This window comes from Vitis riparia, chromosome 14, assembly GCF_004353265.1.
Source record: "Vitis riparia cultivar Riparia Gloire de Montpellier isolate 1030 chromosome 14, EGFV_Vit.rip_1.0, whole genome shotgun sequence".
NCBI classification, from domain to species: Eukaryota; Viridiplantae; Streptophyta; class Magnoliopsida; order Vitales; family Vitaceae; genus Vitis; species Vitis riparia.
In genome coordinates, this window is record NC_048444.1 from 9057807 (window position 1) to 9081627 (window position 23821).

Genomic DNA, 23821 nt, shown 5'->3' on the forward strand with positions numbered 1-23821 from the left:
ATAATATAAAAGATAAAAAATAAATATTATTGATTTTTAATTTATTTACATATATATATATATATATTTAATTTTAATAATATATAAATTATAAATAAATTATATATTTATGATGTCATTGGTTTGACCGAGGTTTAACCACAAGTCTGACCATTGTATTATGAACTGGTAACTTTTTTGGTTCAATGACCGGTTCGATTTTTAAAACATTGGTTATTTTTGAACTGGTTCATAAACTTGTGCAATAACTCTAATTGTTCTTTTTGAAAGGCTGAGAGTCTGGTCCTCCAGAGTTGATCAGTTGCTATCCATCACCTGCTGCATTGGAAAGCATGATGATTCTTGTCAGGGAACTTCATGTTCTTCATATTTGCAAGCTTGCCTTAAAGCTTCTAGCATGTCTCTTTGGTATGCTTGGGCTTGTTGCAATAGTCGCACCAAACGTTGTTACTCCTGTCTTCTCCCTTCTTGAAAGCCTTCTGTTACCTATTAAGGTGTTCTCAAGTGCTGCAGAAATGAAAGCATAGTTTCTTGTCCTGCCATCGTACATTCCTCTTGCTCTCTTCCTCCTAATATAGGCAAACACTTAATGGATTGAAGGAAGAGATTCCTTGCTAATACCTCTCCTCTTGGCTTTGTCTAATTTTGAGTTAAGGTCTACAAGGAACTCAAAGAGCCCTCTTTTTCAAGCATCTTGTTGTACCAAGTGCTATCATTGACGCACTCCCATTCAACATCATAGTACTAGTCTAATTCCTGCCATAGACTCCTTGATGTACTATTTGGGTCATACTTTGGCTCATATCAAATATCTGAGCCGACTTTCCCATGTCTAAATAGGTCTCAACAACAACATTCGACCTCTATTTTGCTGTCGATAAGAAAAGGTTTGTTTGGCCAATATCGGGTTCTATTGAGTTGACTAGTCATACCATAACCATGGAGTTCTCTGCTTCCCATGTTTGAGATGCTATCTCATCTTCCTGTTTAGGTGGCTTTGTGGAAACAGTGAAATATCCTAACTTACCTTCGCCATGCATAGACATCTTCACGGATTAAGACTCCCATAAATAATTCTGCCCATTCAGTTTCTAGGTTGTCATACGAAGTGATGGGATTCATGAAAAGATTGTTGAATCAACTGTTGAGGTTGTTAAAAAATATTTTTGAACATCTCTTCTTTAGTAACTCCCAACATGATTATATAGTGTTTTAGAAGGGAGAAGACACAAAAAAGTGAATGATAGATGCCTAGGATTAAAGGCGGCTTTGATACCATGAAAACAAATTGGCGAAAACTTAATTTGTATTGATATGAATAAATGAATACCACTGGAATTCTGTGTGTGTGTTGGTTTAGTGCTTAGAAAGAGGGATCAGATATGAAAGGAAAAGCTTTCTCTCTCACAATACAAGAATAGCTACCTCTTCACTTCCCCGGATTGCTACCCTAGTTTGTCTTTGAGACTTGTGATTGAGTGGGTTTGCCTCTCATCTTCTTTGTGGCCTTACTTTGTTAATGGAAAACTAAAGGATGAACTGCCGATTGTTTAACTTTCTATTAAGAGAGGGCTTCAGCCAATATAAAAAAAACTAGCCCTGGATCCTCGTCTATCTGTCTGGTGAGGTAGAGAACGAATCTTGTAAGCAATCAATTATGGGTTTAATACTTACTACGTATGGCTTCAAGACAAGATTGGAATTTAGACTTCCCTTCTTCGTAAGCAAATAAGCAATTGGACCTGGGACTTGGATCTCTATCAAAAGGCAAGTCAAGCTAAGCAACTACGCTTGTCGCTCTCATTACCGCTCTGTGACTCCACTATGCTCTACGCTCCTTTTGATGCATTCTCTTTGGTTCTACTAAGACTCCTACACCATCTTCTCTTTCTAACTTGATCTTTTCTCCCAACGGATTTTCTCTTAATCTCAGCAGCTTTCCCCACCCATGTTGACTTGATTCATTTAATCCAAACTAAATAAGAAAGAGAAAAGGTTGGTTGCCCTGTAGCCAGTGACTAGTCTCACTATGGTGCTATGTGAAGACCGCCACTATACATTTGTCTTTCAAAAAAGGAGAACACGCCCTTTACTTTGACTAAAGAAGGTAAGGTAAAAGCAAGAGTCAAACTATGAGATGAAAGGAGCCATGCCATGAGTTAAGACATTTAAGAGGAAAGAAAAGATGCATAGAACTTGCATCAACTCATGACATGCTAGTGTTTGAGAAGGTAGTCAGAGCACTCAATGCTCCTTCTATATTTTATCCTCTTAATTTAGATAATAGTGACTTAGCCTCACTACTCTCATATGCCTTAGCTGAAGCGAAGTAGATGCTTTCTGGGCATGAACTCCTAGCTATATAAAAAAAAGTGAACCTTGCAGGGAAAGGTATAAATATGTCCCCCAAGCTTCTAATATGTTTGCTCCTCGGTCAATAGCCCCAAATAGATCTACCCCGGGGTAAAAAGCCGCAACAAGACCGAGTTCAAGAGTGGATCCTTTTTCGGATAGCTCAAAGGGTTTGTCTCCTAGAAAATAGCTCTAAAATGGTCAAACATCTTTACAATACACACACACACACCCCAATTCCTTGGGTTCAATGTCTTGAGTTTTATGGAGGAAAATTGTATTGGCTCTTTTTCTTATACATTCTTTTGTGAATTGTCTTATCCATAGATTTAATGATGGGAATCTCAAGTTATGCATGACAGATTATAAAAATTACACTTTAACTGATTATTCTAGATCTTATCATGTTTTTATTGGTATGTTTTGTTCAGTAATACAATGTTGACTGGAAAGCATTGCTAGGTACGCATCGAGGCTGCTTTGACACTGCGGGCATTGGCTGAGGTTGATCCCACCTGTGTTGGTGGTTTGGTTTCTTATGGGGTGACAACACTAAATGCCTTAAGAGAAAATGTTTCATTTGAAAAGGTAAAAATGGACTAGAATGTAACCTCATAGCATGTGATATGGGTTACTGTAATTATCTTGCTGAAGTGATTAATATTAATTTATCCTCTCTGGATTTTTTTTTTTTTTTTTTTGGGTTTTCCATTTATATAAGGTTTCTCTTTATACTTTTCTTCAATATTGCACTTGGATTTTTGTTTTTCATTGTTAAATTATATATTGTACCCTATGAAACCATATGAATTTTATGGGTTTAGGAAAAAAAATGCTGTTTAACCAAGTTATGTCAAAATGTATCCCATTAAGGTTTTAAATAAGTATCTCCTGATCTTTATTGTTTGTGTTTTATATCCCCTTTTGATTCCTTTCATCTGAAAATGGAGTGGCACAAGGTGGAGGTTAGGAGAGGGTTTTGAAGGAGGCAAAAGATTAGATTGAGTTGAGGGTTAAAGGGGCATTATTTGGAAGAGAGGTTACAAAGATGTGGTTACATGGAAGGAGAACAAGTGGAGACAGAAGTTGAGGGCATAATGGTCAAAAAGAGGGAAACAAATAGACTACAACTTCTTTGCAGTGATGATTCCTGGCACTTCAATATGTTGGTATGGTGGTAATGGAATCAATTTGCTGGGGGAAGTTCAGGGAAATGTTAAGTTTGCAAGAAGCTTAAAAAAGTTGGTGGCATGGAATGGATGCTTGTGGGTGAGGGCACATTTGATTCCATAAAGGGAAAAGAGAGTGAGGATTTGGAGAAGAATGTATGATGTGGAAAAATTGTAATAGTTTTGAAAGAGTTAGAATGGTGATTCCATCAGGTAGGGAGCTCTGAAAAAGGTTGAAATGCTGCTTTCATTTGCTTGTTCCTAGATAGGGGCAATGGTATATAAGGACTCTGCAGAGGACTCCATATTTCTTTAGAATAACATAAGGGTATACTCAGGACTGCTCCAGGAGGAAGGGAAGGTATGGTTGTGCAGGGGGGAAAATGCTTGTTTGGGGTTGAATCAAAATTCTTTGAGCTTTTGAAGGTGTTGGTTAAAGGTAAGGAGATTGGCTTGATTGTAGAGAGGGGACACAGTTTCTCCTTTCGGATTAGATTTGGTGAGAGGGGCGTAGCTAAGTTGCTGGAGGGGGCTTAAATTCCATTATCTCTTAAGTCTTATCTCTTTCTTCTGATGAGAGGTATTGTTCCTTGGATGGATCACGTTAACACCTTTTCTTTTTATCTTCAAGAAGGATGAGCTGATTTATTTTCTGGTCAAATTAATTTGGACATCTGAAGTCCGCCCTATAGTCAAAGACTTTGCCTGGGTGATGGTTTGTGATAAATGAGTACCAAGGTTTACTTCATATAAGGAAATCTACAGGGTTATCAGGCCTGCCTGATGTGTTCTTTGCAAGAGAAATGTGGAGTCTGTTGCTCGCCTGATCCTCCATTGCTCCTGTGTTCATGACTTTCAGCAGTACATCCTTGTACTAACGGGCATTTGGTACATGCCCTAGTGAGGATTTTCAGATTTGTTGTTTATTTCGTCTCAGAAGTTCAGTAGGGATGCTACGAGTAGAGGTCTCTGGCAGTGTGCATTGCTTGCTATTGTTTTTTTTTTGATTAGAAACGAAGAAATTTATATTAAAAGAAGAAACGATACAAGAGAAAGAAGAGATACAAGAGAAAGAGAAGAAACAAGGAAGGATGAGAGGCCTTCCCACAAAACAAAAACTGAGCAAAAGAGAAAACACCCAACTTTAGAAAACTAAAAACAAAAAAAACCCAAACTGAAACTTTTGAAGCTCAAACCGCAGTCCAGTTGAGTTGTAAAACACTAAGAGGAACTCCTAAAAGCTACAATACAGAGGCCCAAAGAGGAAAGAAAGAACAAGTCCCATAACATCTCTTCGTTCTCCCTTATCCTAAAATCCTATTGTTTCTCTCTTGCCAACCATCCATAACAAAGTAAGGCAAACGATTTGCCAAAGTGTCTTGCCTCTTAATGATTCCCCAAACCTTTAAAAGCAATAACCAACATGTCCACAATACTCCTTGGAGGACCAAGCCAAACCTGCTAGATTGAACAACTTGTGCTAGAGTTCAATGGTAACAGACAATGAAGAAAAAGGTGGTCGATTGATTCTCCATTCCTTTGCAAAGAATACACCATTGAGGACAGAGGGATTTGTAGGGTCTTCTAAATTGCAACTTGTCATTGGTGTTTACCTTTCCATGTACTACTAACCAAGCGAGGGCCTTAACCTTTGAGGGGCTTTTGAACTCCACAAAACTTGGCCGGAAGGAACAAGATAGGATTTGAGACTTTTGACAAGGCAAGAAAAAAGATTTCACTGAAAACAAGCCTGATAATGACAAAGACCATGCTCTTGAATATGCCAAAGAAGGAGAGAAAAACAGTGAACTAAGGGAGGATATTAATCTTTGAAAGAGATCAATTTCTATATCAATAAGATTGCAACGAAAATTAAAATTCCAAGACAGTGGAAAGGAATTGCCAAGGACATTTGAGACAGTGAGGTTTTTCATAGAAATAACTCTATAAAGAACAACAAATTGAGAGCACAAAATTTGGTTACCCCACTAAAGATCTTCCCAAAAACGATTTCTCTCCCCATTCCCGACCTTTAGGCGGACAAAAGGGGAGAAATCTTGGAAAACTTGAGCAATAGCCTTCCAAGGACATCTGTGTGACCATCTAACCACCATGTTGGCGTCCCATCCATTAGGATGTGTCCTATAAATACTCACAATAACCTTATGTTAAAGACCATTTCTTTCTCTAGGGAACCTCCAAAGTCATTTCCCTAAGAGAGCAATATTTCTCAAAGAAGTCTTCCTGAAACCCAAACCTCCCAAGTCCTTTGGCCTACAAAGAACATCCCATCTGACAAGATGATCTTTCTTTCCTTCCCTCGACCCAGACCAAAGAAAATCACTTTGCAGCTTCTCAATCTTTGAGGCTATTGATATTGGGATTTTCAAGAAGGAGAGGAAGTAGTTAGGGATGTGAGACAGACTTGACTGAATTAAAGTAATCCTCCCTCCCAAAGACAAAAAAACCTATTTCCAACCATCCAGCCTTCTCGAAATTCTCTTAACCACCGGATCCCAAAAGCCTATTGTCTTTGGGTTCCCTCCCAATGGAAGACCTAAATAAGACAAAGGCCACTCTGACACTCTGCAACCAAAAACCGAGGCCAAACTAGACAACAACTCCTGCCTTGTATTAATACCTGAAATGGTGTTTTTTTCTAAATTGATTTTTAATCCTGATACTTGCCTAAAAACCAAAAGGATAATCTTTAGGTTTTGAAGATGTTCCAGAGAGGCTTTAAAGAAAAAAATGGTGTCATCTGCAAACTGTAGCAAAGACACTCTAGTCTTGTCCCTCCCCACTACGAAGCCCTTAGTTAGCCCAATTTCCTTTGCTCTGATCATCAACCTATTTAGAACATCTAGTACTAAAGTAAAAAGGAAAGGAGAAAGGGGGTTTCCTTGTCTCAAACCTCTAAAGGCCTTAACCTAATCCTTTGCATTCCCATTAACTAAGATTGCAAAACTTGATGAAAACAAACAACCCCTTATCCAAGATCTCCATTTCGGGTTGAACCCCTTCCTCTCTAGCACATGATCTAAAAGCCCCAATCCACATGATCATAGGCCTTCTCAAAATCGATTTTGAAAACCACCCCTTCCTCCCCTGACCTTCTTTTCTCATCCACCACTTCATTGGCTATTAACACATCATCTAGGACGTGTCTCCTTTTAACAAAGGCTCCTTGAGAGCCAAAGATTGTTTCATGGAGGACTTTGCGTAAACGCCTTGATAAGACCTTAGCAATTATCTTATATAAACTTGTAACCAAGCTAATAGGTCTATAATCTGAAATTTTAAAAGTTTGGCTTTTCTTAGGCACCAGAGCAATGAAGGTCGCATTTGTACTTTGATTTATTATCCTATTGGTGTGGAACTCTAGAAACACCCTCATGAGGTCCTCTTTGATCACATCCCAACACTCTTGATATACTGTAATAGTAAAACCATCAGGACTAGAGGCCTTTTCCTTATTCAATTGGAAAACTACCAATCGTACCTCCGCTTCAGAAAAAGGCCTGTCCAGCCAAACCGCACTCTCTCCAGAAATAGGGACCTAATCTAACCCTTCAACCCTCCAAGAAGCACATTTGGGTTTGGAATAGAGTTTCCCAAATAAATTTACAATCTCCTCGGAGATAACCTCAATGTTACTTAAAGTCACCCCCCTCTCAGAGATTAAAGACTTAATGAACTTCCTGCTTTGCCTTCCATTGGCCATTATATGAAAGAACTGAGAATTGCGATCCCTTTCTTTTTTCCACTTGACCCTAGATTTTTTTCTCCAATGAACCTCTTCCTTTAATAACAAATCCTCTAACTCCCTTCTTCTTAAGGTCCTTTCTGATAACAAATCAAGATTCAAATTTCCTTCTTGTTCAATTAGATCAATTTTACCTAAGTCCGAAAGAATGAAATTTTTCCTCTGTCTTAAATCTCCAAAGGCCACTTTATTCCAGTCTTTCAACTTTGATTTAACAAACTTTAATTTCCTCATGAACTTGTGACCTTCCCACCCTTCAACTGTGCACTATTGCCACCAATCTCTAAAGTTCTCCTTAAACTCAGGATGGAGCAACCACATATTCTCAAACCTGAAAGGAGTCGAACCCCATTTTAAAGGATTAGTTTCGAAACAAATTGGGCTATGATCTTAGGTTCATATAGGAAGCGACTCTTGAAGACTTTGAGAGAAAAAAGAATCCCGCTTAGAAGAAAACAAAAACCCATTCAACCTCTTGCAAATAGGAGCAACTTGCATGTTTGACCAAGTAAAAGCCGCATTTCTTAGAGGAGGATCCAACAAACCACTCTCCCTTATAAACTTGTCAAAACACCTCATGTTGAATGTTAACCTAGAATCACCCAGTTTCTCAGAGATCCTCCTAATTACATTAAAATCCCCTCCTACACACCACATTGGGAAAGTTAGACCATACAGGTCTTGAAGCTCCAACCAAAAATCCCTCTTCCACAAAGGCTTATTCGGGCCATACACTGAAGTTAACCAAAAAGACCCTTCCTCACCAGAATTTAGCTTCACAATTACAGAGAAAGAGCTAACACCTTCTTTGTACACTTTAACTTATTTGAATCCCACATAATCACAATCCCCCTTGAAGCCCCACAAGCAGGAAGAGCAGCCCACTCCATGCTTCTACCTTTCCAACACTACTCACAAACCTCCTATCCCAAATTTCTCTCTTTGTTTCTTGAAGCATCACAACATCTGGATTTTGAGAACTTAAAAATTCTTGACAATCCTTCTTTTCTTCTTGGAACCTAACCCTCTTGTATTCCAACTTAAGATCTTCATGTAAACAAAAAAACCCAACATTGCTTGCTATTTAGTTGGGTGATTTTGATAGAGAGGAGCAATATAATATTTGCGAATAGACAGAGACCTAATGAGTTGAGAAATCCTATTCACTCCTTGACTAATCTAGAGTTTCAAGGACGATGGAGTTTGCTTGTATTCCTCTTAAATTAACTTTATTGGGCTTGGTAGGCCATTTGCCTAACCCCCTTAAGGAGTATGTTTGTTTTGGGATAACATTTTTGTTATTAGGTGAGGTATGCATGGGGTGTGGGGTTTTTCCATCTTATTTGTTACAGATGTCTGGTCCTTCTTTGTATATGCTTCTTTGTTTTGTGCTAAAAGTCAGACTTGGCTTTGTTGAACTGTTGTGTCGAATGAAGTTGATAGTTTTGATGTGAATCTTGGTGATAATTGAAATTGATAAAATCTGAAACATGCTGAAATACTTTAATGCTTGAAGAAAATGGATAGATATTGAACTTTAAAGGAACTTTAAATTGCAGTTAAATATGTAAATCTTCTAATATTTCATCATAATTCAAAACCTCTGTCCAGTTCTGATAGTAAATAATGATTTTGCTTGCTTTTTGAGCGTTTATTTTTTTACTGCTTTATTTAGTAATATTTATTTCTGCATCTTTGTCTACATTTTTTTATGTTGGGTTTGTTGTTATATGTTACTGCAGTAAAAAGATTCCTTCCAAATTGTTTTCCCATCTTCTCACCTTTTTTTCCTTCTCTTGTGCCCATGGTTGAACTAATCTGAATTGCAAATATCATGCTGCAAGGATGTGCAAAGCTTCGGATTTCCCTTTTTATTTTTTGTTTTTGTGGGTAGAAAGTATTCATTAAACCACATTATGTTTTACTTCTATGTGTATATTTCAATAACTGGCTGCAGTAAATTGTTTTAGGGAAGCAATCTGAGAGTTGAGCTTGATTCTTTGCATGGACAAGCTGCTGTTTTAGCAGCTTTGGTATCCATTTCGCCAAAGTTACCTCTTGGCTATCCAGCCAGGTAATGTCCTTCTATTTTGTATTTTCTAATGATTGTACATTTGAAAGGTGCAAGATGCTTGTAAGTTGCAAAGTTCTCTTGAGGCCCAAGGTGCAGCCTAACGTGTGTGCTTAAGCAAAGGGAGGCACACAACATAGGGCATATGTGCAATTTTGTAAAATATTATAAACTTGGAGATGCAATCATTTTTGATATGCTCATATATCTCCATCTATATTCCAGAATTCCAATCAAGCAAAAAGAGGAAAAAAAAAAAAAAAAAAGATTCTAAGTATTTAAAAGAGCCAATATGGCATTGTTTTGCCCTGAGTGGGCCAGGGCTGGGGCTTCACTGTGCCTTGTGCCTAGGCATGCCTTCATTAACAACTATTATGCTATGATTGATGTTTTTCCCGAAGAAATCCTGAGATTTGGTTTTTTTCTTTTTCATCTTGGCCATTTCCTGGTATAAATGCCTTTTTATTTTTTATTTTTTATTTTTTTATTAATGTTGTTTTTTTCTTTTGGAAGCATTGAATCTTACATTCTATTCATATTATACGCAAAATTCTAGCATTTGGTTCTTTAAAGTGGTATTTCTAAGAACAAAAATTCTTGAGAGTTTGCATCTCCAACTATTTGGTTTGATCACCCAAAATTGGCACATGGCATATTATGGCTATAACCATTGATCAACTATCTTAATTGTTTTAGGAACAACTGAGATAGTTTCTTGCAGTCATGTAGACCCTTAACTACTCTGGGGCTACTTGAAGCCTACTGAGTCAAAATGAAACTTGTATTATATGGATTTGTGTGGATCTGCAACATGTCCATGTGAAAGTCCAATTGATCAAATAGCAAAAAACCATGAAAAACTGTCATTTTATGTCCAAATAAACTAGAAAAAAGTTTATTCGGACTTTCTTACCATGGAGGCCTGGGCAGCCAATCAAGTAGCAGTTTGATCAACTAAGCAAGGAAGTCTCCTTGTTTGGAATCTGTGAAGGGGACTTTCTTCCAAAAAGTGTTTCTAGAGTTTCTATGATTTTCATTTTTAATATGTGTGTATGGTTTTGTTACAATCTTGTTTTTTGGTTTGTATTTTTTTCATGTTGTGCTTGAAGAATAGCTCTTCCTTTTTTGTATTCTCACTTTTTTGGTCATGAAATGTTAGTTTTGTTTCAAAAAAGAAAAAACGAAAAACACATAATAGAAGACCCTGGGCTAAAATATGAACAAATAAATCCTTTAAACTTCTTTCTGTTTTGGAGCTTGATTGGTTGTCTTCAGCCCAAAATTCTGACCTTGATTTTGATCACATAAAAAATGTTGCCATACAGACACTCTAAATCATCCCCAAGGGAAAGATGTTTGATGATTGCCTTAGATTTTGTGACATAACCAAAGTGCTAATATCATCATTTTTCTGTGTGCAGATTGCCTAGATCAGTGCTTGAAGTTTCAAAAAAAATGCTGTTGGAATCTAGTCGGAACCCTGTGGCAGCCACTGTTGAAAAAGAAGCTGGATGGTTACTTCTATCATCATTATTAGCTTCTATGCCAAAGGAGGTAATTGGATATTGTTACTCCTTTTATTCAGTAATTGGTATATCTACAAATTTTTGTATGTTAAGCTGAAATTTTGTTGCATGCAGGAGCTTGAAGATGAGGTTTTTGATATTCTTTCCTTGTGGGCTTCTCTATTTAGTGGAAATCCAGAACATCAAATTATGCGAACTGGAGATTTGAGTTCCAGCATATGGTAAAGAAATTATCAATCATATATAACCTATAATGTGTGTGGGGTTATTCTCTAGCATTAGCATGCTGTATATTCTGAGTTGTAGGATTTGCTTTTGTTTTTTCTTGTCTTCATATATATAAGGTTGTGATCTTAATTAAGAACCATGAGTTGGTTCATAGTTTTCTTATGACAGAACCCCGACAACCTTGCTAGAGACAAGTTATAGTTAATAAAATTATATCTCTAAAACATTTTAAGATTTAGGAAAAGCAGCAAGAGGAAGTTTAGTTCCATCCCTAGATTAGTTATACTTTAGGATAGTCATTCTAATTATTAACTTTAGAAATAAACAGAGTTTAGCCATAGGGTTAGGTTATATACTAAGAAAAAAAAATCTACTTTCATGCTTCAAATCTAGACAAAAGATTTATCATTCAGTTGTTCTCTATATTAAATGAACTAGTTGTTTCTATCAATAATTTCAATTCAATTGTATCATACAAATTTCACTAATATTTTAAATGAAATTGAGATTTAAGAGGGTGTTTATTGTTATTATTAAATCAGAAACAACTATATTTTCATTAAAAATGAATGTATGAGAGAATGATGAGAAATCCTTCACTACAAGAAGGGATTGTGGGTTTGGATGACGAGGAACAAGAAGGGATTTTTACTCCTGAACTAGCAGTAAGGAGGACCTTAAGGAAGAGGGAATTGGAAGGGGAGTTCTTAAAGGAAGAGGTGTCTTGGAGGCAAGAATCTAGGGTCAAATGGATAAGAGAAGGGGATTGCAATTCTAAATTTTTTCATAGGGTGGCCAATGACAGGTGGAATGGGAAGTTCATTAAGTCCTTGATGTCAGAAGATGGGATAGTCTTAAATAACATTGAAAGCATTTTAGAGGAGATTAAGTGCCATTTTGGGAAGTTATTCTCCAAGCCTTTAAGAGGTTCTTAGAGGATTGAAGGTTTGGATTGATCTCCTATCTCAACAAAGGGTGCCGAGTGGTTGGATCGCCATTTTTTAGAAGAGGAGATTCATAATGCTGTGTTGCATTTAAATAAGGAAAAGGCTCCCGGGTTAGATGGATTCACAATTGGGTTTTATCAGCAGTGTTGGGAGACGATCAAGGAGGATCTTTGAAGAGTATCCTTAGAGTTTCACAATAATGGGATAATTAGTCAAAGCACAAACACTACCTTCATTGCTCTAGTGTCAAAAAAGAGTCAAACAAGTAGGATCTCTGATTACAGACCCATCAGTTTGGTTACTAGTTTGTACAAGATTATAACCAAAGTATTATCAAGGTGATTGCATAAAGTCCTTCAAGACACAAGGTGCTTTTGTCGAGGGGAGGCAGATTCGGATGCTGTTTTGATTGTTAATGGGGTGTTGGATGAGAAAGGGAGATCAAGAGAGAAAGGGGTAGTATTTAAAATCGATTTTGAAAAGGCTTATGATCATGTAGATTGGGATTTTTTTTTTTTTTTTTTGATAAGTAAAAACGAAGTATATTAATAAAAAAAAGGAAACACCAAAAACCAGTGCCCTCAAAGTATACAGGGAGTATACACACCGCCTTCCCTTACTAAGAGTCTATCCGGTCTAAAAAACTTACAAGAGAAGAAGGGCTCAAAACTAAGGAAACCCTGATCCAAGACCAAAGATTAATTACAAAAGAATATTTCAATCTTTGAAGCGAAAACTCCTTATTCCCGAAAGCTAATCTATTCATCTTCTTCCAGACTGACCATAATAAACATAAAGGAGCCATTTGCCAAGCCCTCTTGTGCCTTTTCCTCACAAACACTCCATTCCATCCAAGAAGAGTTTCCTTCATTGTACACGAAAGAGTCCAAGACACACCAAAAAGGGAGAAAAGAAGGTTCCACAAGACCCGCGTCATAACATAGTGAAGTAAGAGGTGATCCACCGTTTCTGCTTCAGATAGACAAAGAAAGCACCTGTTTGCCAAAGAGAACCCCCTCATTTGAAGTTGCTCCAAAGTTAAGACTTTACCCTAGGACGTCTCCCAAGCAAAGAAAGTTACCTTTGGAGGCACTCTTACCTTCCAAATACTTTCGCTAGGGAACATAGAAGAACCCCCACGCTCCAAAATAGAATAAAGAGACTTAATTGAGAAAGTTCCACCATTTGAAGCTGTCCAAATCACTTTATCTTCCTCCTCCCTTTGTACCTGAAAGACTTGGATCTTATGCAACAAAAGCTCCACCATCTCGATTTCCCAATCATTAAACACCGTTGCAAAGAGAAGAGTCTAGCCATCCCCATCTCCAGCGGGGTACCAAACCTCCGAAACCCAAACATTCTTAGACAAGGAGATGGAGAAAAGAGAGGAGAAGGACTCACAAAGTGGCTTATCTCCACACCACTTGTCTGTCCAGAATCTCACTCTTTGCCCACTACCCACATGGTAGGCTAACCTACTATCTAAAAGCGACCACTTCTTCCTAATTGCTTTCCACAACCCAACACTGTTTCTCCTATTTACTTCTCGAGTGTGCCATCCCCCCTCCTCTTCGCCATACTTGTGACTTATGACACACCCCCAAAACGCCTCTCTTTCATTTGCTTATTGCCAATTCCACTTACACAAGAGAGCACTATTCATCAAAGCTAAATTTCTCACACCTAACCCACCTTTCTTTTTATCCAAGCAAACCAAGTTCCACCTGACAAAGTGTGGCTTTTGGATGAGAGCTCTCCCACCCCACAGAAAATCCCTCTGAATCTTCTCCAATCTCAACCTCACTTTTCTTGGCAAATAGAATAGAGACATAAAACATATAGGCATGCTAGAAAGAGTGCTTCAGATTAGGATGAGTCTCCCTCTTTTAGATATATACTGCTTCTTCCACATAGCAAGCCTTTTACGAAAACGCTCTTCAACCCCATCCCACACAGCCATTGAATTGAAAGGTGCCCCTAAAGGCAAACCTAAATAACAGGAAGGGAGCCCACCCACTTTACAACTCAATTCCAAGGCCAAACCCTCTATATCATTCACCCTACCCACCGGGATCAACTCACTCTTCTCTAAGTTGATCTTCAACCCTGAACACACCTCAAACCACATGAGAAGCCAACTTAGATAAGTCATCTGATCTAAAGATTCCTCCTAAAAAACCAACGTGTCATCCATGAATAACAAATGCGAGATTTGAACCCCCTCACCACTCCTACCTCTCACCCTCTACCCAGATAAGAAGCCCCCACTAATAGCCTTTCTCAACATACAACTAAAAACCTCCATAGCTATCACAAACAAATAAGGGGAGAGGAGATCTCCTTGTCTCAACCCTCTCGAACTTTGGAAAAAACCAGAAGGAGAACCATTAATTAAAATAGAAAATTTCACAGTAGAGATGCACTAATCTATCCACTTTATCCATCTCTCCCCAAAACCCATCTTTTTAAGAACTGCCGACAAAAAACTCCAACTAACATGATCATAAGCCTTCTCTATATCCAGCTTACATAACACACCTCCAACATTGTCTTTCAGCCTTGAGTCCACAGCCTCGTTTGCAATCAAAGCTGCATCCATAATCTGCCTACCCTCAACAAAAGCATCTTGGGACTCCAAGATCACTTTCCCCATCACTTTTTTAATTCTATTAGCCAACACCTTGGCCAACAACTTGTAGAGGCTGCCTACAAGGCTAATTGGTTTGAAGTCTTTCAGATCTTTTGCACCTCCCTTCTTTGGAACTAAAACCAGGAAAGTTGCATTCAGAGATTTAACAAATCTGCCCCTCTCATGGAATTCTATGAAAAAACCCATGATCTCAATTTTCACTACGTCCCAACAAAATAGCCAAAAAGCCATGGTAAATCCATCCGAATTGGGAGCCTTGTCCTTGCCTAGATTTGAAAGTGTTGAAAACACCTCTCTTTCTGAAAAAGGAATCTCCAACCCCTCAGCCTCATTGCTAGCTAACCTCATGAAAGACAGGCCCTCAACACAAGGATGCCACTCCCCTTCTTCAGAATACAGCTTTTGAAACGCCCCCACCACACTATTCTTTAAATCATTCTCCTCTAAATGCCAACAGCCATTCACTTTCAACTTGGACAACCAATTTCTTTTGCTGTGGGCATTCGCCATCCTGTGAAAGAATCTGGTGTTATTGTCCTCCTTCTTCAACCACAGTTCCCTAGACTTTTGTCTCCAAGAAATTTCTTCCCTCAACACTCAAGTCTTATAAAACTCCTTAGCCTCCTTTCTTGCTTCACAATCTTCCAGACTCAGAGTTGAATGTTTCTCCAATTCATCCCAGTACTCCACCTGTCTGAGAGCTTCACTCTTTTTAGTGTCAATTAAACCAAAAACTTCTTTATTCCAATTCTTTAAAATATCTTTTAAGGCTCTTAGTTTTGCATCCAAAACAAAGCTGAAAGACCCTGTATAAAATAAACTCCCCCACCACTTCTTCATCGGATCCTTAAACCCCCTTTCCTCTAGCCACATGCTCTCAAATCTGAACGGTGAAGGACCTCTCTTCAAACCTCCACCTTCTAGAAGGATGGGAAAGTGATCAGAGACTGGTCTAGGAAGGATCCCCTGCATGACCCCATTGAACATACTGTCGCAATTATCTGTCGCTAAAAACATGTCAAGCCTAGACTAGGACTGGTTATTTAACCCGCCTCGCCATGTAAAAGCACCCCCCTGTAAAGGAAAGTCCCTTAGCTCCAAATCCTCCACCACTTCTAAAAATCTTCTCATTGAAGTAGAAAGCCCACCCCCCCCTACTACGCTCCTCTGGATATCTGACCATATTGAAATCCCCCCCCCCCCCCCCCCCCCCCCCCCCACACACACACACACACCAGGGGTCTCTCCATAAACCTTTTATTGACCTAAGCTCCTCCCAGAAATCCTCTCTATCCCTACTGCACATCGGCCCATACACTCCGGTGAACACCCACATCAGCTCAGTCACACAATTCTTAAACTGACATGATACTGAAAACAACCCTTCTTCCACCTCCAACAATTCAACCAATTTGTTGTCCAAGAACACTAGAACACTTCCCGTTGCCCCCCTAGAATTAATTGCTTTCTAGTCTAGATGCCTTCCCACCCCAGACTACGGACAAGCCCCGTTCTCATTTCCTTGATTTTAGTTTCCTGCAGGCAAACCACATCCACTTTATTGGATTTTATGACTGACTTAATGACTTTTCTCTTATCACTGTCGTTTGCCCCTCTGACATTCCATGATAAAATCCTTATCTTCATTACACCCCGATCTAGAAGCCCCTCCAGACGTGCCTGTAGCCACCTTAGCTCTTTTATAACTTACTGTCCACTCCAGCTTCTTTAATTCCCTGTTGGATTTTGAAGCCGCAGACTTCGTCTTTCTATACGCCCCGTCCTGGCTCTTTTGTTCAATTCTCTCCTTCATTCTCCTCAAAAGGTACAAAATTTCCTCCTCAAACCCTTCTATCGGCATACCCAGACAATGGCTGAACTTCGCAAGGCAGTTGGAACACCATCCTTCAACTCTCTCCACCTCTTCCATCTGAAGGGCCATCCTTTCCGCTAATGGACTCTCAAAACCTGATCCAAATGGGATAATAGCTAGCTTAGACATACTTGGACCGCCAAGCACAACCTGCAGAGACTTGTTCCGCCCTTCATGGGCCGAAAAATCTTCCATCAACTCATTACGCAACGGAACCCTACTCCTCGCCCCTTTCGCTGACCCAAACAACCCATTGGAAGCCCCCTCTGTCCCCATCTCAAATACATTGGGCCCCAAGAAAGGAGTAGAAAAAGAAGAAACCTCAGGCCCCAAAGAGAGAAGAGAGAGTTTATGGCTAAGGGGATACTTGGATGCTTCATCCAATAGCGCCTCGTCAGTGAGCTTCAGACGGCCAAGAGACGAACCCCCGACATCGGCACCTTCCATACCCAAGAGCTCTTGCTCCAACCACGCAGAGTCCCTAACGAGCTTAGAGGGAGCCCTAGAAAGGAAGGGCTCCCCAAAAAGACTTGGTTGGGCCTCAGGGATCAAAGGCCCAAGAGGCCTCTTTGAAACCTTTCCCCAGCCCAAAACCACAGGACTTATGGAAAAAAGGCCCTTGGCCCCGCCCGTTGCACCTCTTAAATCCGTCTCACTTGCCCCTTTTAAAGACTCCCAACAAACAAACTTGGGCCCAGGCCCACTCGTTGAAGAGCCCGTTGCAGGAGCTAGAGCCGGCCTACCCCCTACACTGTCTGCAGTCCTTTGTCTTCTGCCACACTCCACCTGCACATCTGACCCCCTGTTTTGAATTTCAAAATGAAGCTCCCGTACACTAGCTCCAACGCGTGTACCACCCCCACCTTCATCCCTAACCTCACACCATTTTCTCTTCTGCAGCCAGGAACTCAGCTCAACTTGAGACATCCACGGGGAAGCTTCCTACCACAAGCTAAGCTCCCAACTAGTATTTCTAGCCACCACCTGCAGAGACCCTGGCCATTTCTTCCCCGAAACTTTAACCAAAATCCGAGCCCACTGCAACTGGGAAAAGAAAACAGTTTCCTCATCCACAGCTACAAACCCCCCACAACACTCTCCAATTCTCTTAAAAACCTCTCTACTCCAAAGATGAAGAGGAAGTCCTACAACCCTCACCCAAACTTCCTTAGCATGGCTCTCTTTCCAAGTACACCCCACTTCCGGTCCCCACCTTTGCAAGAGAAACTCTCTATTCTTGAATCGTTTGCTCCCTCTTAAAAACACCATATCAGCTTCCTATTTATTTTAAAACTCAAATAACACTAGGGCCCCACCCAGCTTGGAAATTCTTAAATCCCCCTTAAGCAACCAACTTTCAACCGCCCACCTCTTCAAAGAAGGCAGAGGAGGAACGGACTCAAGACTACCACCAAAACAACCAACCAGACAATGCCCTAGCTGCTCCTCCCTGCAAAGTAGTTCCCGGTCCCCTAGGTGCACCCTTAAGGACTCTCCTGTATTTTTTTTCACTACTTCTGCAAACGAACCTGACTCTTTCTCTAAACCTTTGACACTACTCCCCACTTTATCAGAGGTTGGAACAATCGGGAAGTTATTCCTCACAGCTAGAGTGGAGACCCCAAGAGCCCTTAGCTTCTTAGCCAACAGTAACCAACCCCCTACCAAACCTTTTCCTTCTGAAATGGATCTAGTGTTGGATAGATGGAAAAAAGCTTTCTTGTCCTTAGGAGGCAAAATCATCCTAATTCAATTTTGTTTTTTGCATATTCTTAGCTATTTTCTCTCTTTTTCCAAGATTCTAGCTTCAATAGCTTTGAGAATTGAGAAATTACAAATAGATTTTCTATGGTTGGGGTTTGGGGTGGGTAAAAGGGATTACCTGGTTAGTTGGGACATAGTGTGTAGATCTAAGAAGTTTGGTGGGTTAGGGTTCGGGAAAATTACTATAAGGAACCAAACTTTATTAAGGAAGTGACTTTGAAGGTACCATTAGGAAAGTTTTGCCCTTTGGCATCAGTTTATCTTGAATATGGGACACATCCTATTGGATGAGATGCCAACAATATAGTCAATTGGTCACATCATTGCCCTTGGAAGGCCATTGAACATATTTTCCAAGTTTTTTTTACACACACTTTCTTTGCAGTTGGTGATGGGACCAAAATTCGTTTATGGGAAGATTTGTGGTGGGGGGAGCAACCGTTATGCTTACAATTTCCAAGACTTTTTAGAGTCACCACAACTAAAAACCTTTGCATTTCAGCCATATTTGGTAATGATACTAGTTCTTGAGATCTTATCTTACACCACAACCTAATGGATGTGGAGATTAAGGATCTTGAAAGACTAATGTCTTTACTTTTCCATGTGCATTTGACTCTTACTCTAGATACGAAAGCTTGGGTTCCGTCCTCTTCAAGAGTTTTCTTAATAAAATATTTTCTTTTAGCCTAATCCAATTTCTCAGATTCTACTCCTTTATATCTAGCTAACTTTTTGTGGAAATCAAGAGTCCCCTCTAGTTCATGGCCTTCGCTTGGTTAGTGACACATAAGAAGGTAAATACCAATGACATGCTATAGTTGAGAAGACTTTTCAAAACCTTTAGCCCTAATTGGTGTATCCTTTGTAGGAGTAGTGAGATGGTTGATCATCTTTTCTTACATTGTTTGATTACTTTGGAATTGTGGCATAAGATTTTCTCATAGGTGGGGATGGCGTGGGTTTAGCCAGACAATATTCGTGATATTATGGTGATTTCATTCAAGTGTTTTAGAAACTCTATTAAAGGCAAGACTCTTTGGAGGATCGCGTATCTCTCTTTGTTGTGGATCGTGTGGAGAGAGAGGAATGCAATGATTTTTAAGGACACTTGGAAGACACCAGAGATGATGTGGGATGCATTTCATTTCTTTGTTTATTTTTGGGCTTACTGTACAAACATTTTTAATTAGAAGTATGTTAGCTAGCTTGCCAATCTACTTTATGTCTCTATTCTAGATGCTGAGGTTAGTTTGTTTAAGGTTGGTAAAAATTCAAAGAGATTTTCTATGGGGAGGTGGGACCTTAGAGAGTAAGCCTCATTTAGTAAAGTGGACTATTGTTTGTTCAACACCTTTATGCTTTTTTTGGACAATATGGAAAGAGAAATAGAAGGTCCTTTGAGAATGTGGAGCTCTTTGTTCAAAGGCTAAAAAACCTTGTATATGTGCAACTTGTTAACTTGGACCAAATTGTTTATAGGTGAAAGTTTGATGTCTATAATTGATTTTATTGATTTGTTGAGTTTGGTTTGAGGGAAGAAGTATTTTTTGTTTTCCTTTCCCTTTTTTTGGTGTTTCTCAATACAATTTCTATTTACTTATCAAAAAAAAAAAAAAAAAAAAAAAAAAATTTTTCTAGGACTCCTAACCAATGGCCTTCTAAGGGCAACAATGTGACCATCTAACTAAAATGTTTGCGTCTTAACCATTTGGATGTGTTCCATTGATGCTTAAGATAACTTGGTGTCATAAAACGATATTTTCCTTAGGAAACCTTCATAGTCACTTCCTTAAGTGGGTCTTATTCCTCATAGAAATGCTCTCAACTTGGATCCAACTGATAAGATGATCTCTCTTTCCCTCCTCGTACCTTGACCAAAGGAAATTCCTTTGCATTTTCTCAATTGTATTGCCACTAAGGATAGAATCTTGTACATCAAAAGGAAGTAACTTGGAATGTGAAACAGAGTTGTTCTTCCACTCAAGGACAAAAAGGTGTTTTTGTTTTTTTTTTTTTTTTTTTCTATTTGTTTAGTCTCTTTGAAATTCTATCTATGACCGGATCTTAGAAGACACTTGTCTTAGGATTTCCTTGTAAAGGAAGAGACCTAAATAGGTTAAAGGCCAATATGAAACTTTACATTGTACCAACGAAGCCAATTGAACAATTTGATCCCGACTCACTAAATTTCCTGGCAATGTGCTATTTTGTCTATATTGATTTTAAGTCTTGTAATGCGCCTAAAAATCAGTAGGATAAGCTTATATTTTGCAACTCTTCTTCTTTGGCATTAGCAAAGAACGTGTCATTTGTAAACTACAAATGAGTCACCTTAATTCTGTTTCTCCTCACTAGAAAGCTTTTTGGGACAGTCTAATCAAGTTGCACTCTTTTTTGAAATGGGAAATAATCTAGTTCTTTTAGTCTCAAATAATCCCCAGGGGACTTAGCATATAATTTTTTGAAAAAACTCACTATCTCTTCCAAGTTAATCTCCAATGACCCTCTTCCCTTTAAAAGCGATTCCTCTAACTCTCCTTTCCTTGAGAGTCTTGAAAGGTAGAAACCTTGGAGACAAATTCCTGTTTTGCTCATTGGCATCATTGGTGACTATATCTCTAAGAATATTCTTTTTCCTCTCCTATAAGAGTTGGAATGTAGCCTTATTTGATTCTTTCAACTTAATTTGACATATTGTAACCTTTTCATGTACTTATGACCTTCCCACCCTTCGATATGAAACTCTTTCTACCATGAGCTAAAACTAGCCTTAAAGTCAGGGGGAAACAACCACATGTTTACCAACCTAAATGGAGTTAGTCCCCATTTGAACAGGTTTGTGTCTAAGACAATTGGGCAATGGTCATAAAGTTTTGCTTCTAGTCATTTGAAAATAAAAACCTATCTAACCTCTTACAAACAAGGGATTCTTGTAAATTAGACGAAATAAATAAAGCATTTCTGAGTGGGGGATCAACTAACTTGCTTTCTTTGATGAAACTATCAAAATCTCTCATGCAAGGGGTTAATCTTGAATCACCTATTTCTCTGAGATTCTCTTAATGGCATTGAAGTCCAGTCCCCCTCTACACACCAATATGGATATGTCAAACCAAAAAGGTCCAAAAGTTCTTCCAGAGAGAGGAAATGTTGGGGCTATAAACCGAGGTTAGCCAAAAATCTTCTTCTACAGTTGAAGCTAGCTTAATTGAAACCAAAGAGGATCTTTGCACTGAGTCTAAATAGGCATATTTGCTTGAGTCTCATATTATTATGATCCTTCCCAAAGACCCATATGTCAATAAAGTGGCCCACTCTTTGTTTCTGATTGTCCACACACTAGCCACAAATCTCTTATCACACTTTTCTCTCTTTGTTTTGTGAAACATGACAGTGCATGGAGATTCATGTTAGAGAAAAATCTTCATTGCTCTCATTTTCTTTCTAGACTCCAAGCCTTTGATGTTCCAACTTATGATTCTCATACCAACATTAATGGTGAGCTAGGCTTTCTGAGTTTTTTGATAGGTGAAAATATTTTTATTAAAAGTGCCCAAAAGTATACATGATGTACACAAGGCCAAAAAAAGGAGGGATACACAAAAACTAACTTCCTCGCCTCACTTATTTATTTATTTTGATAGATAATTCCCTTGCCTCATTTATAGCCTAACCAATTAATGAAATCAAATGAAAATAAAGTGTAGACCCTAAATGTACCTTGATCCACTCCAAGAACATGTACAAAAAGGATTGTAAAATAGCATGGTCCATAAGATTAGAATCTTCAAAGACCCTTCGGTTTCTCTCCTTCCATAAAGTTTAAAAGAAGCACAAAGGAGTTGCTTTCCATGCTTTCTTTCTTTTCTTCCCTACATAGCCCCCTTATTAGCTAAGGAGGGCATCCTTGATTGAGAAAGGTATTCCTTAGTTGAGACCTCTTTTGTTCTGAGTCAACTCACAAACTCCTTTGCCATTTTTTATTTTATTTTATTTTATTTTTATTAGAAATAAAATGTATATTGATAATAATAAAGTTGAAAAGAAGGATGAGAGGTCCTTCCTACAAAGTACAAAACTCGATCAAAGTAAGATTATATTCCTCCAGTACAAGGAGAAGTACCGATAAAAGCATGTACAAAATATCTCAAAAACCAAAAATTTTTCTCAAAAGTTATCCACCCCTTTTGAATTACAAATTGAAAACCAACTAAGTAGAATAACATTAAGTTCAATTCCTCTAAAAGTGACAGTACAAGAAGCCCAAAAAGAGGAGTAGAAACAAATAAGATCCCATAACATCCCTTTTGTTTTGCACTTTTCCTAGAAAATCTTAGCATTTCTCCCTTTGCCACACAATACAATACAATAATGCATGCGATATGCCAAAGAGTCTTACCTTTGATTGAATTTCCCAAGCCTCTAAGTGAAATAATTATCATATCTCTGATACTCCTTGGTGGAATCCAATCCATATTAACCACACTGAAGAGCTTATGCCAAAGCCTCGATGTTATTGGGCAATGTAGAAAGGGATGTTCAGTTGATTCTTTACTTACTTTGCATAAAATGCACTAATAAGGACTAAGAGATTTGTAGGGTCTTCTCACTTGGAGTATGTTAATGGTATTTACCTTCTTGTGCACCACTAACCATGTAAAGGTCTTGACCTTTGAAGGAACTTTTAATTTCCAAGCAAAATTAGCTTGAAGGAACCAAATTGGATTAGAGGGCTTGGACAAGACCGTGAAAAAAGATTTTACTAAGAATGAATCAGTGGAGGATAGGGACCAAACTCTTGAGTCTATGGTAGAAGAAGACAAGTGCATTGAATTAAGTGAAGACATGAGTCTTTTGAGAAGTTCAATTTCTAAATCAGTGAAATTGTGTCGGAAATTAAGATTCCAAGAAGACGGGTAGGAATTTCTAAGGATGCTTGAGATGGTAAGATTTCTTACTGAAATAACTCTATAAAGACCTATATATTGTGAGCATAAAGGTTCGTCTCCCCAACATAAATCTTCCTAGAATCAGATTCTCTCCCCATTCCCTACCACAAAATGAGTGTATGGGAAAAAGTTTTGAAAGACTTAAGCAATAGCTTTCCAAGGATATCTGTGTGACCATCTGGCCAAAATGTTGGCGTCCCATCCATTAATATGTGTCCCATAATTGCTTGAAATCATCTGATGCCATAAACCACAACTTTCTCTAGGGAACCTCCAAAGCCACTTTCCTAAGAGAGCATGATTTTTCAAGGAAGTCTTCCCTATCCCCAACACTCTAAACTCGTTTGGTCTACACACTACATCCCAATAGATAAGATGATCTTTCTTCCCCTCCTTAGTCCTAGACCACAAAAAATACCTTTGCATTTTCTTAATCTTTAAGGCTTCTGATGTTGGGATCTTGAAAAGAGAGTGGAAATAGCTAAGGATGTGAGACAAATAAGATTGAGTTAAGGTTATCCTT

General features: G+C 38.7%; 1 protein-coding gene across 1 annotated transcript in view; it reads left to right on the plus strand.

Annotated features, from left to right (window-relative positions):
• The window catches only part of LOC117930441 (protein SWEETIE), a 186869-nt gene that overhangs the window by 33621 nt on the left and 129427 nt on the right, over window positions 1–23821 (plus strand). Inside the window, exons 12-15 of the mRNA XM_034851104.1 lie at window positions 2815–2940; window positions 9258–9361; window positions 10780–10912; window positions 10999–11105. Coding sequence (XP_034706995.1) covers window positions 2815–2940; window positions 9258–9361; window positions 10780–10912; window positions 10999–11105 — 470 coding nt within the window. The remainder of the gene's footprint in view (window positions 1–2814; window positions 2941–9257; window positions 9362–10779; window positions 10913–10998; window positions 11106–23821) is intronic.